The sequence below is a fragment of the Hypanus sabinus genome, chromosome 3, assembly GCF_030144855.1.
Source record: "Hypanus sabinus isolate sHypSab1 chromosome 3, sHypSab1.hap1, whole genome shotgun sequence".
NCBI classification, from domain to species: Eukaryota; Metazoa; Chordata; class Chondrichthyes; order Myliobatiformes; family Dasyatidae; genus Hypanus; species Hypanus sabinus.
Window position 1 is genome coordinate 142,494,276 of NC_082708.1, and position 14,596 is coordinate 142,508,871.

The 14,596-nt window shown below is 42.0% G+C and overlaps 1 protein-coding gene across 5 annotated transcripts in view; it reads left to right on the forward strand.

Annotated features, from left to right (window-relative positions):
- The window catches only part of LOC132391707 (centrosome-associated protein CEP250-like), a 149,059-nt gene that overhangs the window by 98,572 nt on the left and 35,891 nt on the right, over window positions 1–14,596 (forward strand). For all 5 annotated transcript variants that reach the window (XM_059965255.1, XM_059965256.1, XM_059965258.1 and 2 more), the window contains 2 exons: window positions 8,267–8,452; window positions 14,137–14,181. In XM_059965255.1, the coding sequence (XP_059821238.1) occupies window positions 8,267–8,452; window positions 14,137–14,181 (231 nt within the window). The remainder of the gene's footprint in view (window positions 1–8,266; window positions 8,453–14,136; window positions 14,182–14,596) is intronic.

A 14,596-nucleotide genomic window follows, 5' to 3' on the forward strand; every position in this document is an offset into this window, starting at 1 on the left:
CTGCCTTCCCCCCATAACCTTTGACACCCTATCTAATCAAGAACCTATCAACCTCAGTGTTAAATATTCTCAATGACTGGGCCTCCACAGCCAACCATGGCAATGAATTCCACAGATTCACCAAACTCTGGCTAAAGAAAATCCTCCCTTATCTCTATTCTAAGTGGACATCTCTCTATTCTGAGGCTGTGCTCTCTGATCCTAGCCTGTCCCACTCTATCTAGGCCATTCAATATTCAATTAGTTTCAATGAAATCCCCCGTCATTCTTCTGAACACCAGTGAGTAAAAGACCAGAGCCATCAAATGTCATCTGTATGTTAAAAATCATTCCCGAAGTCATTCTTGTGAACCTCCTCAGGACCCTCTCCAATGTCAGCACATCCTTCCTTAGGTAAGGGGCTCAAAACAATACTCCTAGTACGCTGCTCGATTCCTTATAAAGCCTCAGCAATTAGATCCTTACTCTTCGCCTGCTCAAAATGAATGCTAACATTACATTTGCTTTCCTCACCACTGACTTAACCTGGAAGTTAATCTTTAATGAATTCTGCACAAGAACTTCCAAGTCCCTTTGCACCTCTGTCTTTTGAATTTCCTGTCCATTTAGAAAATAATCTACACCTCTTTTCCTTCTACCAAAGTGCCTGACCATACATTATATTCCATTTATCACTGCTTTGCCCATTCTCCCAATCTGTTTAGATCCCTCTGAAGACTCACTGCTTCCTCAACACTCCACAGATCTTTGTATCATCTGAAAGCTTGGCCTCAAACCCATTAATTCTGTTACCCAAATTGTTGTATAATATGTTGTATAAAGAAGCAGGGACAATAACAACCCCTGTGGAACACCACTAGTCACCAGATGTCAACCAGAAAAGGCTCCTTTTATTCGCACTCTTTTCCTCCTGCCAGTGAGCCAAGCTTCTATCCATGTTAGTGTCTTTCCTGTAATACCATGGGCTCCTATCTTGTTAATGAGCCTTGTGGTTGGCACCTTGTCAAAGGCCTTCTGAAAATCCAAGCAAATAACATCTACTGACTCTATCCTGCCTATTATTTTCTCAAACAATTCCAATGGATTTGTCAAGCAAGACTTCCTCTGAAAGAATCCATGCTGACTTTGGCCTACTGTAGCATGCTCCTACAAGTACACCAAAACCTCATCATTAATAATGGACTCCAGCATATTCCCAACCACTGAATTTAGGTTAACTGGCCTATAATTTCCTTTCTTCTGCCTCCCTCCCTTCTTAATGAGTTGCACGATATTTGTAATTTTCCTGTCCTCCAAAACCATTCCAGAATCTACAGATTCTAGAAAGATCATGAATAATGCCTCCACAAACTCTTCGGCCACCTGTTTCGGAATCCTAGGGTGTAGTCCATCTGGTGACTTATTTACCTTCAGATCTTTCAGTTTCCCAAGCACATTCTCTTTTGTAATAGGAACAACACTCACTTCTGCCCCCTGACACTCTTGAATTGTTAGCATACGGCTGGTTTCTTCCACAGTGAAAATGCTTATTAGGTTTGTCAGTCATTTCTTTGTTCACCATTACTATCTCTCAGTGTCACTTTCCAGTGGTCCAATATCCACTCTTGCCTCTCTTTTACTCTTTATATATCTGAAAGAAAACCTTCTGGTATCTTCTTTTATATTATTGACTGGCTTACCTTCATATTTCATCTTTTCTCTCCTAATGGCTTTTTAGTTGTCTATTTTTGGTTTTTTGAAAGCTTCCAATCCTTTAACATCCCACTGCTATATTATATGCCCTTCCTTTTGCTTTATTGGTGTCTTTAACTTCCCTTGTAAGCCACAGTTACCTCATCCTCTCTTTAGAATACTACGTCATCTTCATCATCAGGTCAGGTCACTCGTCTGAGTGCTACTGGTACCATGTGACCCAGTGCTACCTGTCGCATGATCGGGTGGTCGGCAACTAAACCGGCTCCCCCACCAGTCTTGCCTGGTGAGGAGGGTGGCTAGATACTCTATAGGACGAAAAACAAGACCTGTGAAAGGGCAGATGAACTCTCTCGTAGGGTCAACGGCCAACTAGCAAACACTTGCCGTGAAGTGCGGAAAAGGCATCCCTTGCTTAGTCTGGCTGTTCACTGCAACGGAATTTCTCCCAGCCATCTTGCTGGATCCGGGAGTGGATGTCGAGAACCTGGGTCTGGACCTATGCAACCCTCATCATCCTATGGGATGGATAGTCAGAAGAAGAAGAAGAAGAATTCATCTTCAGGATGTATCTCTCCTTCACTTTCCAAGTTGCCACAGTAACTCCAGCCATTGCTGTTCTGCCATCATTCCTCTAGTGTCCCCTTTCAATCAACTTTGACCAGTTCCTCTCTCATGCTTCTGAAATTCCCTTACTCCACTATAATACTGATACATCTGACTTTATCTTTTCCCTCTCGAACTGCAGGATGTATTCTATCATATTACGATCACTGGCTCCTAAGGGTTCCTATACCTTAAACTGCCTTATCAAATCTGGTTCAGTACACAGCATCTAATCCAGAATTGCCTTTACCCTAGGTGGTTGAACCACATCTGCTCTAAAAAGCCATCTCATAGGCATTCTACAAATTACTTCCATTAAGATCACATACTGACCTAATTTTCCCAAGCTGCCTGCACATTGAAATCCTTCATCACTGTCATAGTATTGCTTTTCTGTTACAATACTCTTCTCTCTCCCGTTGTAATTTATATCCCATATCCAGTCTACTGTTAGGAGGCCTGTATATTACTTCCACCAGCATCTGTTTACTTTGCAGTTCCTTAACTCTATGCACATCTAAGGATTTGATTTTTTTGTGAACAGAGACATCTCACCACCTCTGTCCTTTCAATACAATGTGTATCCTTGAATGTTAAGCTCCCAACTATGATCTACGATGCACAGGATTGAAGGAATCTGCAGAGAATTGTAAAATTATTCATTTCCATCATGGGTACCAACCTCTGTAGTATCCAGGAAATCTTCAAGGAGCAGTGCCTCAGAAAAGCAGCTTTCATCATTAAGGACCCCACCACCCAGGACATACCCTCTTCTCATTGCTACCATCAGGATGGAGGTACAGAAACCTGAAGGTACACACTTAATGATTAAGGAATAGCTTCTTCCCCTCTGCCATTCAATTTCGGAAAGGACTTTGATCTCATGAATGCTACCTCACACACGAGAAAATCTGCAGATGCTGGAAATCCAAGCAACGCACACAAAATGCTGGAGGAACTCAGCAGGCCAGGCAACATCTATGGAAAAGAATAAACAGTCTATGTTTCAGACTGAGACCCTTCATCAGGACTTGAAAAAGAAGAGAAGTTAAAGCAAGAAAGTAGGAGGGAGGGGAGGAAGACGTACAAGGTGGTAGGTGAAATCAAGAGAGGAACATTGATGTATCCTGTGCCTTTTGAAGAAAAGTCAAGCCAACCTGTAGACAGAGAATTTCCATACAAGGCAGAGGCAATCCATTCCATTATCATTATTTGTTATTAAAATATCAAATGATAAAATGTACCAGAGTACTTACAAATTAATGTTTTGCATTTGAACTTTATTAATATTTGGCAGAACATAAAAGATTTTTGAAATCTAGAATTTGCACCTGAAACAGGGATATGAGGCTTAGCTGTTTGTTAAATTGACCCTTTGCACAGGAATTGCAATGATATTTGGCACTGTCTCCAGTCTGCTGAAAGCGTGAGCTGCCAACAAAGGTTATAACTAACACTGGGCATTTGAAAGCTGAGTGAGCAGGATAAACTAGCATGTAGCTGTTTACTGAATCAGACTGAAGGATTGAGATAGTGAGAGCATACAAAGGAAGTTTAAATTCAATATTGAGTAACTTACAGAGGACAAATACAGGAGGCAGAAGGAAGATTAAAAGGAAAGGGTTTTTTTTAATACTTTAAATGTAGCACTCTAAAATCTTCGACAATTGAAATATGAAAGAGTGAGATTCTATATTTCATTGGAACCCATGTTAAGTATAAAATAATAATCAATACTTTGCTGTGACTAACAGGGCACTAGCCTGAAAGGAACACCAGCCTCCGAATCCAGCACATAATTCTCTGGAACTTCCGCTATCTCCAAGGGGATCCCACCACCAAACATATCCTCCCCCTCCCCAACATTCTGCTTTCATGGGGATCGCTCCCTACGTGATTCCCTTGTCCATTTGTCCCTCCCCACTGATCTCCCTCCTGGCACTTATTCTTGTAAGCGGAACAAAGTGCTACACCTGCCCCTACACCTCCTCCCTCACTACCATTCAGGGCCCCAAACAGTCCTTCTAGGTGAGCCGACACTTCACCTGTGGGTCTGTAGGGGTCATCTACTGTGTCCGGTGTAAATTAGGAGACCGCTTCGCCGAGCACCTACATTCCGTCTGCCAGAAGAAGCAAGATCTCCCAGTGGCCACCCATTTTAATTCCACTTCCCATTCCCATTCTGACATGTCAATCAATGGCCTCCTCTACTCTCGTGATGAGGTTACACATTTGTTGGAGGAACGACACCTTATGTTCCCTCTGGGTAGTCTCCCAAGCTGATGCATGAACATCAATTTCTTGAACTTCTGGTAATACCCCCACCTCACCACTCCCATCTCTTTTCCCTCTCTCACCTTATCCCTTTGCCTGCCTGCTGCCTCCCTCTACTGCTTCTCCCCACTTTCCTTACTTCCATGGTCTTTTGTCCTCTCCTATCAGATCTTCCTTTCTCCAGCCCTGTATCTCATTCACCAATCAACTTCCCAGCTCTTTACTTTATCCCACCCCCTTTAGGTTTCTCCTATCACCTTGTGTTTCTTTCACTCCTCCCCCCCATCTTTTAAATCTCCTCCTCATCTTTTTTTTCCTCCAGTCCTGCCAAAGGGTCTCAGCCCGAAACATCGACCATACATTTTTTCATAGATGCTGCCAGGCCTGCTGAGTTCCTCCAGCATTTGTGTGAGTTGTTTGGATTTCCAGCACTGTAGTTTTTCTCTTGTTCTTGAAGAGTTCATTATCTCCCAGAGGTGTAGCGACTTCAGCATTCAGTTCATTGTAGCAGTGAGACAGAGTCTGAAGGTAAAAGCAGAGCTGTACATCTGGAAGAGTACCTTTTTTGTACGTGGCCAGACATCCTGCCTAGTCGGTAGTCGTCGTTTATTTGCAATGAATTCCTGATAAGAATCATTAATCTCATTATGTTCTTCCCAAGCTTTGTGTTGGGCTTTAAATTGTTCCCACCGTTAAGAGCTACAACAGACTATTAAAAATTTAAATAGCTCAAAATCCAATTTAAGAAATGACTTCAGCATACTGCCAATCTCTGAAGGAATAATGCAAAGCTATCATAGGCAAAAATATTGTCAGCTGGCATATCTCCAGTGGAGAATGCTGGCCTAAGATAATGACCCAGAGGTCAGAACACTAACCATTGTCAGAGGTATTTTCACATATTTGGTTAAGATAGTGCCAGGCCAAACGTGCCCTAATTCCAAAGAGTCCCTAATCTTCTAAATTGACAAGGCATAATCAACAGGTTATTTGGTTGATATTTGAATGTCGTTTTAATACACCCACCTGTAAATGGACCTGCAGACTGAACATTATTCCTAGGTTCTGATTGGAAAAGTGTAGATTAGAAAATAAATGAGTCTCCTTATTTTCTAGAATATCTGGGATAGTTAATATTACTAGGAAAGGAATTATTAAGCAATGAGTAGTAGTGTGGTATTTCGCCTCTTAAGTATCAAAAAGAAACAACCAAAAGGGGATGAGTACCAATAAGGGGCTTCATATGGATGACATCACCTTCATATGCCATGAAGGATTTCAATACTATTCCATTGGCATCTTTCATTCTCTGAACTCTGTCTCATTGTTTGCAGTGAGACCTCCAAAGTTTCATCAGCTCTAATTTTAATCAAACCAAGTGCCTTCAAATTGTGGTCTGTGCAGACATCCCACCTCTCCTGGAATTTCTGGAGTCTCCCGCATATTGATAGTGGCTCTCTGACGCCCGCAAATTATATACAATATCCCGGAAATCGTTTTTAGAGATGGAGAGGGAGAGAGGGAGGGAGGAGGAGGGGGGAGGAGGGGGTGGGGGGGGGAGAGAGGAGAGAGAGAGAGAATATGAATGATGGCAGAGTGTTCCAAGAAAAAAATAAAATATAAAACGTACTTCACCCCAGACTACAAGTGTAACCCTGCCTAATAGGGGTCAAAAATAATGACAGTGTTGCTCGCTGCACTGTTTGCTACAGTGACGTTTCTATTGCCCGTGGTGGGTTAAAATGTAAAAGACATGTTGAGGTGAGTTTTCAGGTGTCATTCGTTCATTAGCATAGCTAATATTATTTAAACTCGCTGGCTAGCTGCTAAGGAGCTACTCTATTGCAGACATTCCACCCAAGCTGATGGTGCTACCTCTCTGAAATGAGTTTTTGCACAGTGGGATGTCTGTCTATTGTCCAGTTCTTCCCCAGCAGGAAATTATCATTTTTCAATTAGGAGTTGCTCAACAGTGCTCAGGATGCAGCAGGCCTAACAGCCTGATTCCATCCCCATGTCTCTATGACAACCAGCATCAACATTGTATCAGTTTCAGAAAAGGATTCATCTTGATGAGTAGTTGCTTGTCTGTCACCTTCCTGTTTGTATGTACTGTTCATTTCAGATTATCCTAACTTACAACATAGACAAAAAGTCAATTTTTCTCATTTCCAGATTCTTGCAAATGGCTGTAGACCTGATAACAAATCTCTTTGCAATTACAAACTACCCTTCTCTATTTAAAACTTCGTTACATTAAACACCCCTATAAATTGGCCCTTAACAACCTCTGCTATAAGAACAACTCTATTCTACCATTTTCTCCATATGTCTGAAGTCCTACTTCTCTGGTGTCTTTTTGGTAATTCCTGTATGAAGTTTTAATCGCCTTCTGCCCTGTTAAGTCATCTTCAGATATTGGCATGCCACCATTGTGTTATACACTGGGTATGCTGGATTCTTAATCTGTATTTAGTTGGGTGCTTCACGGTATAATATAGTCAGATGAGGGGGTCACAGTTTAAGGATAAAGGGGAAGCCTTTTAGGACTGAAATGAGGAAAAACTTCTTCACACAGAGAGTGGTGAATCTGTGGAATTCTCTGCCACAGGAAACAGTTGAGGCTGGTTCATTGGCTATATTTAAGAGGAAGTTAGATGTGGCCCTTGTGGCTAAAGGGATCAGGGGGTATGGAGAGAAAGCAGGTACAGGGTTCTGAGTTGGATGATCAGCCATGATCATACTGAATGGCGGTGCAGGCTCGAAGGGCTGAATGGCCTACTCCTGCACCTATTTTCTATGTTTCTATGATACTGGTTAATTTTAAGCACTGGTCCACTGTCTGCACATAGGTCAAGAACCCACATAGGTGCACATAGGTGCAAAGGTGGCTTCTACTAGGCAAGAAAGTAATATAAACTGGTGGTAACCTTGTTACATTGTGTATCCTGTGAGATGATTATGGCCAATCACATAGCTGTTGACCAGCTATAGTTGTGCAGTTACAATTAAAACTGTGACCATTTTGGGGCCCCTTATCTAAGAAAGGATGTGCTAACATTGGAGGGGGTTCAAAAGAGGTTCATAAAAATGATTCTGACTTTGAAAGGCTTGTCATGTGAGGAGCATTTGATGGTTCTGGGCCTATACTCGCTGAAACTTAAAAGACTGAGAGGCAACCTCATTGAAAACTATTGAATGTTGAATGTTTTAAGATGGAGGTTAATAGATTCTTGATAAGCCAGGGGTGAAAGGCAGGAGAATGGGGTTTGGAGGGAAGTAAGTCAGCTGTGATGAATGGCGCAACAGACATGATGAGCCCAATGGCCGAATTTTGCTCCAATGGCTTATGGTCTTATGCCATATTATGAGTGCTGTAAATATTGTGAACACACTAAATATAAATCTGCATGTTTCTCTGTTCTTTAAAATTGTGCTAGGTGTTTCATATGAAGTACCTTATCCCTCTGCTAAAAAAGGAAATTTCTATACTTCTCTGCATTAAGTTGTATCTGCCATATGTGTGCATGCACATTTCACTACAGTGCTCTAGAAATCTGTTACCATTCTCCTGATTGCATTTTAAAGTTTGTGTCATCTACAAATTTTAAAGAACGCTTTATTTGCCAGTTCATTAATATATAATTTATAAATATTATTGTCATTTAAGTTAAATACTTTTCTTATGTTCCAGGTCGTATTGGAAGATCTTGACTTAAATGTGCCATTTCAAGTCAGCGTCCAGACAGTTGGAGTCAATGGGCTGGTTTCTGAGAAGGTTCAAGTCCCATTTCTGAATTGCCGGCCACACAGAGTTTTATCAGCACAGTCCTGTCTTGCACCATGCAGTCAGGCCACTGAGGGGTCTGATCTACCAGAGGTACAAAGCTCACACTCACTCATGTGGAACATGGTACAATGTGAACCAAATGTGACAACCTGACACAAAGTTATCTACTCTTGATCTATTGGACTTCATTTAGTGCAGAGGATGCACTCGCAAGAACTAAAGTGGGAGTAGTATCTGCACTAAAGGGAGTTACTCCAAAAATATCTCCACAGAAGTGATGTTGGTGTAAATCTCTCACTCAGGTGCTTCTATAGTAAATAACTCAGTTAAGCAAAGGCCAATGAGAGCTGTTGTTATCCTAGTTGGAGCAAATTGAGATGTGGCCAGAACACTAGGAACGAGCAGCAGAATGAGGCCACTTGCCCTCTTGTGCCTGCTTAGCCATTCAATATGATCATGACTGATCTGCTCCAAGCCACAACTCCCTTTGTGTGGAACTTGGTGCTGTCCCTGGCTGGCACAGTCAGTCTGAGCCATTGCTGGGGACTGGAATCAGTGTTTCCTCTGGCGGGTGACAACCTGTGTGTGCAGTATAAATTCTTCTGTGTGCTAGTAGTAAAAGATGTGTGGCGGGTGGGAAGAAGTGGAGTGATATTTGGAAAGTTGACTTTTTAAAGCATCATTTAGATAAACAAGAGGGAAAACGATCAAACCCAGAGGGGATCAAAGTTTTTATTGACAATGTTTTGCTGGCTTTTAAAATGAATACCTCTCTATATGAAATTCAGTGCGCACATGTTGTGGTCACTGGGCAAAAAATAGCACAGTGCAAGATTTTTGCGTACACTGGTCATTACAAATTTGAAGGAACATTGCTGGCAACACCTGCTGACCAGTAAGATAAACTGTCATCTGATTGTTTGGGCTGTCACCAGTGCCCACCAATTGCCCACACTCACTGTGCCAGCCAGGTCCTACACTCACTGTGCCAAAGCCCCAACTCTCAGTGCTGAGTAGCATCACCGCTCATTTTGATCCACCTAACACCGGATCTCACAGGCAGTCTCTTCATGCTGAGCCATGGATGAATCTTCATTACAGGAGCACCTTCAGAGGGATTTACAGCACAGTGATGTGCCATCTGAGCAGATTTTTTTAAAGATTATCCACCTATGAATGTGCAGAATCCAATGGCAAGAGTTCCATAACAATTAAGTCTTCTGTGGAATAGTTCTTAAAGGAATAGTGATTGTCCGATTTTCTATTTCATGGTAACATTGAAAAAAGTGGATTTGTGAATCCAAAAGTTTGGAATTTTCCTTATCTTGCAAGCAAACTTAGCGGTTTCAGGCATTGTGGGCCTGAAGGTAGATTCGGCCCCTGGTCCTGATGGAATGCACCCCAGGGTGCTGAAGGAAATGGCAGAAGTTATAGTCAAGGCTTTGCTGATAATTTACCAAAATTCTCTGGACTCTGCACAGGTCCCAGCAGATTTGAAGATGATGAATGTTACGCCACTGTTCATAAAAAGATGTAGGCAAAAAACAGGTAACTATAGGCCAGTTAGTTTAACATCAGTAGTTGGGACAATGCTTGAAGCTATCATTAAAGAAGGAATAATGAGACATATGGAAGGAAATGGATCCAGCAGGCAGACACAGCATGGATTCAGCAAAGGTAGGTCCTGTTTGACAAGCTTACAGGAGTTCTTTGAGGATATAACCAGAGGAAAAGATGGACGTTATTTACTTGGATTTCTAGAAGGCCTTTGATAAGGTGCCGCATAAAAGACTTATCCATAAGATAAAGATGCATAGAGTTGGGGGTGATGGATAGAGGATTGAATAATTAATAGAAAGCAGAGAGTTGGGATACATGGGTGCTTCTCTGGTTGGCAATCACTGGTGATTGATGTGCTGCAGGGGTCGGTGCTGGGCCCACAACTGTTCATAATATACGTTAACGATCTGGAAGAGGGGACCGAGTATAGTGTATGTAAGTTCGCTGATGATACTAAATTAAGTGGAAAAGCAAATTGTGCAGAAGATACAGAGAGTCTGCATGAGAGATACAGACAGGTTAAGTGAGTGGGCAAGTTTCTGGCAGATGGAGTACAATGTTGGTAAATGCAAGGTCATCCACTTTGGAAGAAAAAATGGAAGAGCAGATTATTATTTAAATGGTAAGAGACTGCAGCATGCTGCTGTGCAGAGGGACTTGGGAGTGCTTGTGCATGAATCACAAAAGGTTGGTTTGTAGGTGCAGCATTCTATCAAGAAGGCAAATGGGATGTTGGCCTTCATTGCTAGGGAGACTGAATTTAAGAGCAGGGAGGTTATGCTGCAACTGTACAGGATACTGGTGAGGCTGCAACTGGAGTACTGTGTGCAGTTCTGGTCTCCATACTTGAGGAAGGATATACTGGCTTTAGAGGTGGTGCAGAGGATGTTCACCTGGTTGATTTCAGAGATGAAGGGCTTAGATAATGAGAAGAGATTGAGTCACCTGGGACTATACTCACTGGAATTCAGAAGAATGAGAGGAGATCTTATAGAAGCATATAAAATTATGAAAGGGATAGATAAGATAGAGGCAGGAAAGTCGTTTCCACTGATAGGTGAGACTAGAATTAGGGGACATAGACTTAAGATTCAGCGGAGTATATTTCGGATGGAGATGAGGAGGAGCTGCTTTTCCCAGGGAGTGGTGAATCTGAGGCATTCTCTCCCCAATGAAGCAGTGAAGGCTTCCTCAGTAAATATATTTAAGATGAGTTTGGATAGACTTTTGTATAGCAGGGGAATTAAGGGTTATGGGGAAGAGGCAAGTACGTGGAGATGAGTTCATGGCCAGATCAGCCATGATCTGATTTAATAGCGGAGCAGGCTCAGCGGGCCAGGTGGCCCACTCCTGCTCCTACTTCTTATGTTCAGTTATGCTGTATTATTAGAGTCAATCAGTCATAGAGTCACACAGCCAAACTGGTCCATGCTGATCAAGATTTCCGTCTGAACTCGTCCTATTTGCCTGTATTTGTCCGTAATTTCTCCTACCCATGTACTTGTGCAAGTACCGTTTGAAAGTTGTTAAGGTACAGTACCTGAATCAACTACTTCCTCTGACAAGTTGTTCCATATACCTACCGTGACCCATTAAATCTCTCTTCTCTCAGCTTTCATGCTCACATGCTTTCTCTAGTTTTTGATTCCATAACCCCTGGAAAATGACACTGTGCATTGACCCTATCTATGCCTCTCATGAGTGTATACAACTTTATAAGGTCATCCCTCATTACCATGTGCTTCAGTGAAAAAAGTCTCAGTCTACTCAACCTTCCACCTAACTCAGACCCTCAAGTCCTGGCAACATCCTATACACTCTTTCCAGCTTAATTACCATCTTTCCTATAGGAAGGCAATCCTAACTTGAATACAATTTACAAATGCGGCCTCACCATCATTTTGTGTAACTGCAGCATAACATCCCAACTTATGTACTTAATGCCCTGACTGACGAAGGACAGCACACCCTAACATTGTAATAATAATATTGAAATCATAACTTTGCTGGTTATTAGCTGCGACAGTTGAAGCTTCAGCAATTCTGACCAAACAAGGAAAGAGATAAAATAATAAGGCAATGGTTGTAGAGCAGAGATTGGGATTCAAATACAATGCTGGTTAATGATGGTTTGGGCATTCATTGGCCTCAGAATTGAAATATCCAGCAACAAACAAGAGAAAATCTGCAGATGCTGGAAATCCGAGCAACACACACAAAATACTGGAGAAACTCAGCAGGCCCGGCAGCATCTATGGAAAAGAGTACAGTTGACGTTTTGGGCCGAGACTCTTCATCAGGACTGGAAAAAAAAGATGAGGCGTCAGAGTTAGGAAGTTGGGGTGGAGAGGAAAAACTACAAGCTGATAGGTGAAAGAGTTTCAAGGCTGGAAAAAGGGGAGACTGACAGGAGAAGACAGAAGGCCATGGAAGAAAGAAAAGGAGGAGGAATACTGGAGGGAAACAATGGGTAGACAAGGAGATAAGGTGTAAGAGGAAAAGGGAATAGGGAATGGTGAGGTTACCGGAAGTTCAAGAAATTGGTGTTCATGCCATCAGGTTGGAGGCTACCCAGATGGAATATAAGGTGTTGCTCTTCCAAGCTGTGTCTGGCCTCACTATGACAGTAGAGGAGGCCATGGACTAACATGTCGGAATGGGAATGGGAAGTGGAATTAAAATTGGTGGCCCCTGGGTGTTCCTGCTTTTTCTGGCAGATGGAGCATATGTGCTCAGCCAAGCGGTCTCCCAGTCTATGTCGGGTCTCACCGATATACAGGAGACAACACCAGAAGCACCAGATACAATAAATGACCCCAAAGACTCACAGGTGAAGTATCACCCCACCTGGAAGGACTATTTAGGGCCCTGAATGGTAGTGGGGGAGGAGGTGTAGGGGCAGGTGTAGCAATTGTTCTGCTTGCAAGGATAAATTCCAGAAGGGAGATTGGTGGGGAGGGACAAATAGACAAAGGAGTCGTGCAGGGAACAATCCCTGTGAAAAGCAGAAAGAGGGGAAGGTAAATATATATGTATAATGCCATCATTCAGTGTCTTCAGTTTCTCATTTCCATTATGTATGCTTTGACTGTAACACTGATGTCCTTTCCCATCTCTGCTTTGTGGCCTCATTTCAAATTTGGCCAGCTGCAGATAGATGGATGAGATTTCATTACAGATGGTGCTTTTTATTTCTTCACTCATTATTTTTCTTGCCTCCACCGTTTAAAAGGCAGTTCTCAGTAGCACATAAAGACAGTAAAGAGAACAGACTTTTATCAAGATATAGAATCAGTACAAAAATAACGAAGGGCAAAAAGTAGTGCTGGGAGCATTTTAATGGCCTCCAAATATTAATCAATTGGACAGAGTATAGATCAGAATATTAAATGTGTAATATAGTAAAATTTAAAGTTGTAAGAAGCCTATTTCATTGAGCATTTAAAGATACTGCATCATTTACAGTTGCCTTTAATTTTATCTGTAGTACTTGAAGCGGTAATCTTAAAGAATTGCAGACGTGTAAAACTTCATTGCAGCTTTCGAGAAATACTCAATGTGCTTCTTGCAGAATAAAGTACTTTGAAATATGAATGCTGTGCAGAATAGAAACAACAGTGAAGCAGATGAATTGAGAGAAAATGTCCCAATTTCTCTTGGTATCCTGGTGGCACCATTTTCCACCTTGCCGCAGCTGCCCCTGTGCTGAAGAATGACTCCTCTGCGAGTCCAGTGTGGCAGCACTGAGGTTTCCCAGTCCAGGCTGACAAATTTATTCTCTGACCCTCCACTGGTATAAAATTGCACATATACGGCAGTTCCCATTCCAGCCAATAGGAAATATTGTCTGTGAAGGATAATGGGAAGTAGTTACCTCACTGTTAGTTGTTTTCAATGTTTTAAATTTATATGTATTTGAGATTTACTTAAATAGTTAATGCTTCATTTTTTTACTGCTCTAAGTGTTGCTTTTGCGAGTGTTAAATATTTTTGCATTCAATCAGTGAACAGTGTTGAAAGCAGTGAGCCTGGTGTCTCAGTGAGTACATAGGTTCTGTACTGCTTTGAGAGCTGGGACCCAGGCTGGCTTAAGGGGAATATTTGAACAAAAAGCATGGCCCAGGGTGGGAGACAATGCTTTTGGGCCAATGGAAGATCTAGCTCACTGATTGACTCAAAGCTAATGAAATAACTTTTATTTATTTTCCTTTTAGGAAACTAGATTCACATTCCGGCCATTACAGTCTAAATGGAGAAAGGTAAGACTAAACTAAGCACTTAAATTTATGTTCTCAGTGAACGATTTATCCAGCACAGTGGAACTCTTGGGCTGGAGTCATTAGATCCCAGAGTTCCCACTGAGGGATCAGAATGGAAATCTGAAATATAAATAGAAATCACTAGTGATTTACCGACATTTAGTCGTGATTGACTCTGTCGGTCCAGAGAATAAAGCTTTGGGTGGCACAGTGGTGCAGCTACTAAATCTGCTCTCTCATAGCCAGAGCAACTCAGTTCAGTCCAGACTACCGATGCTAAATGTGGAGTTTACACATTCTTCATGTTACCACATGGCTTCTCTAGCACATCCCAAAACGTGTGTGTGCTAGGTTAATTAGTCACTACATATTACCCCTTGTATGTAGAATTGGAGGTGAGGAGAATGTACGGATT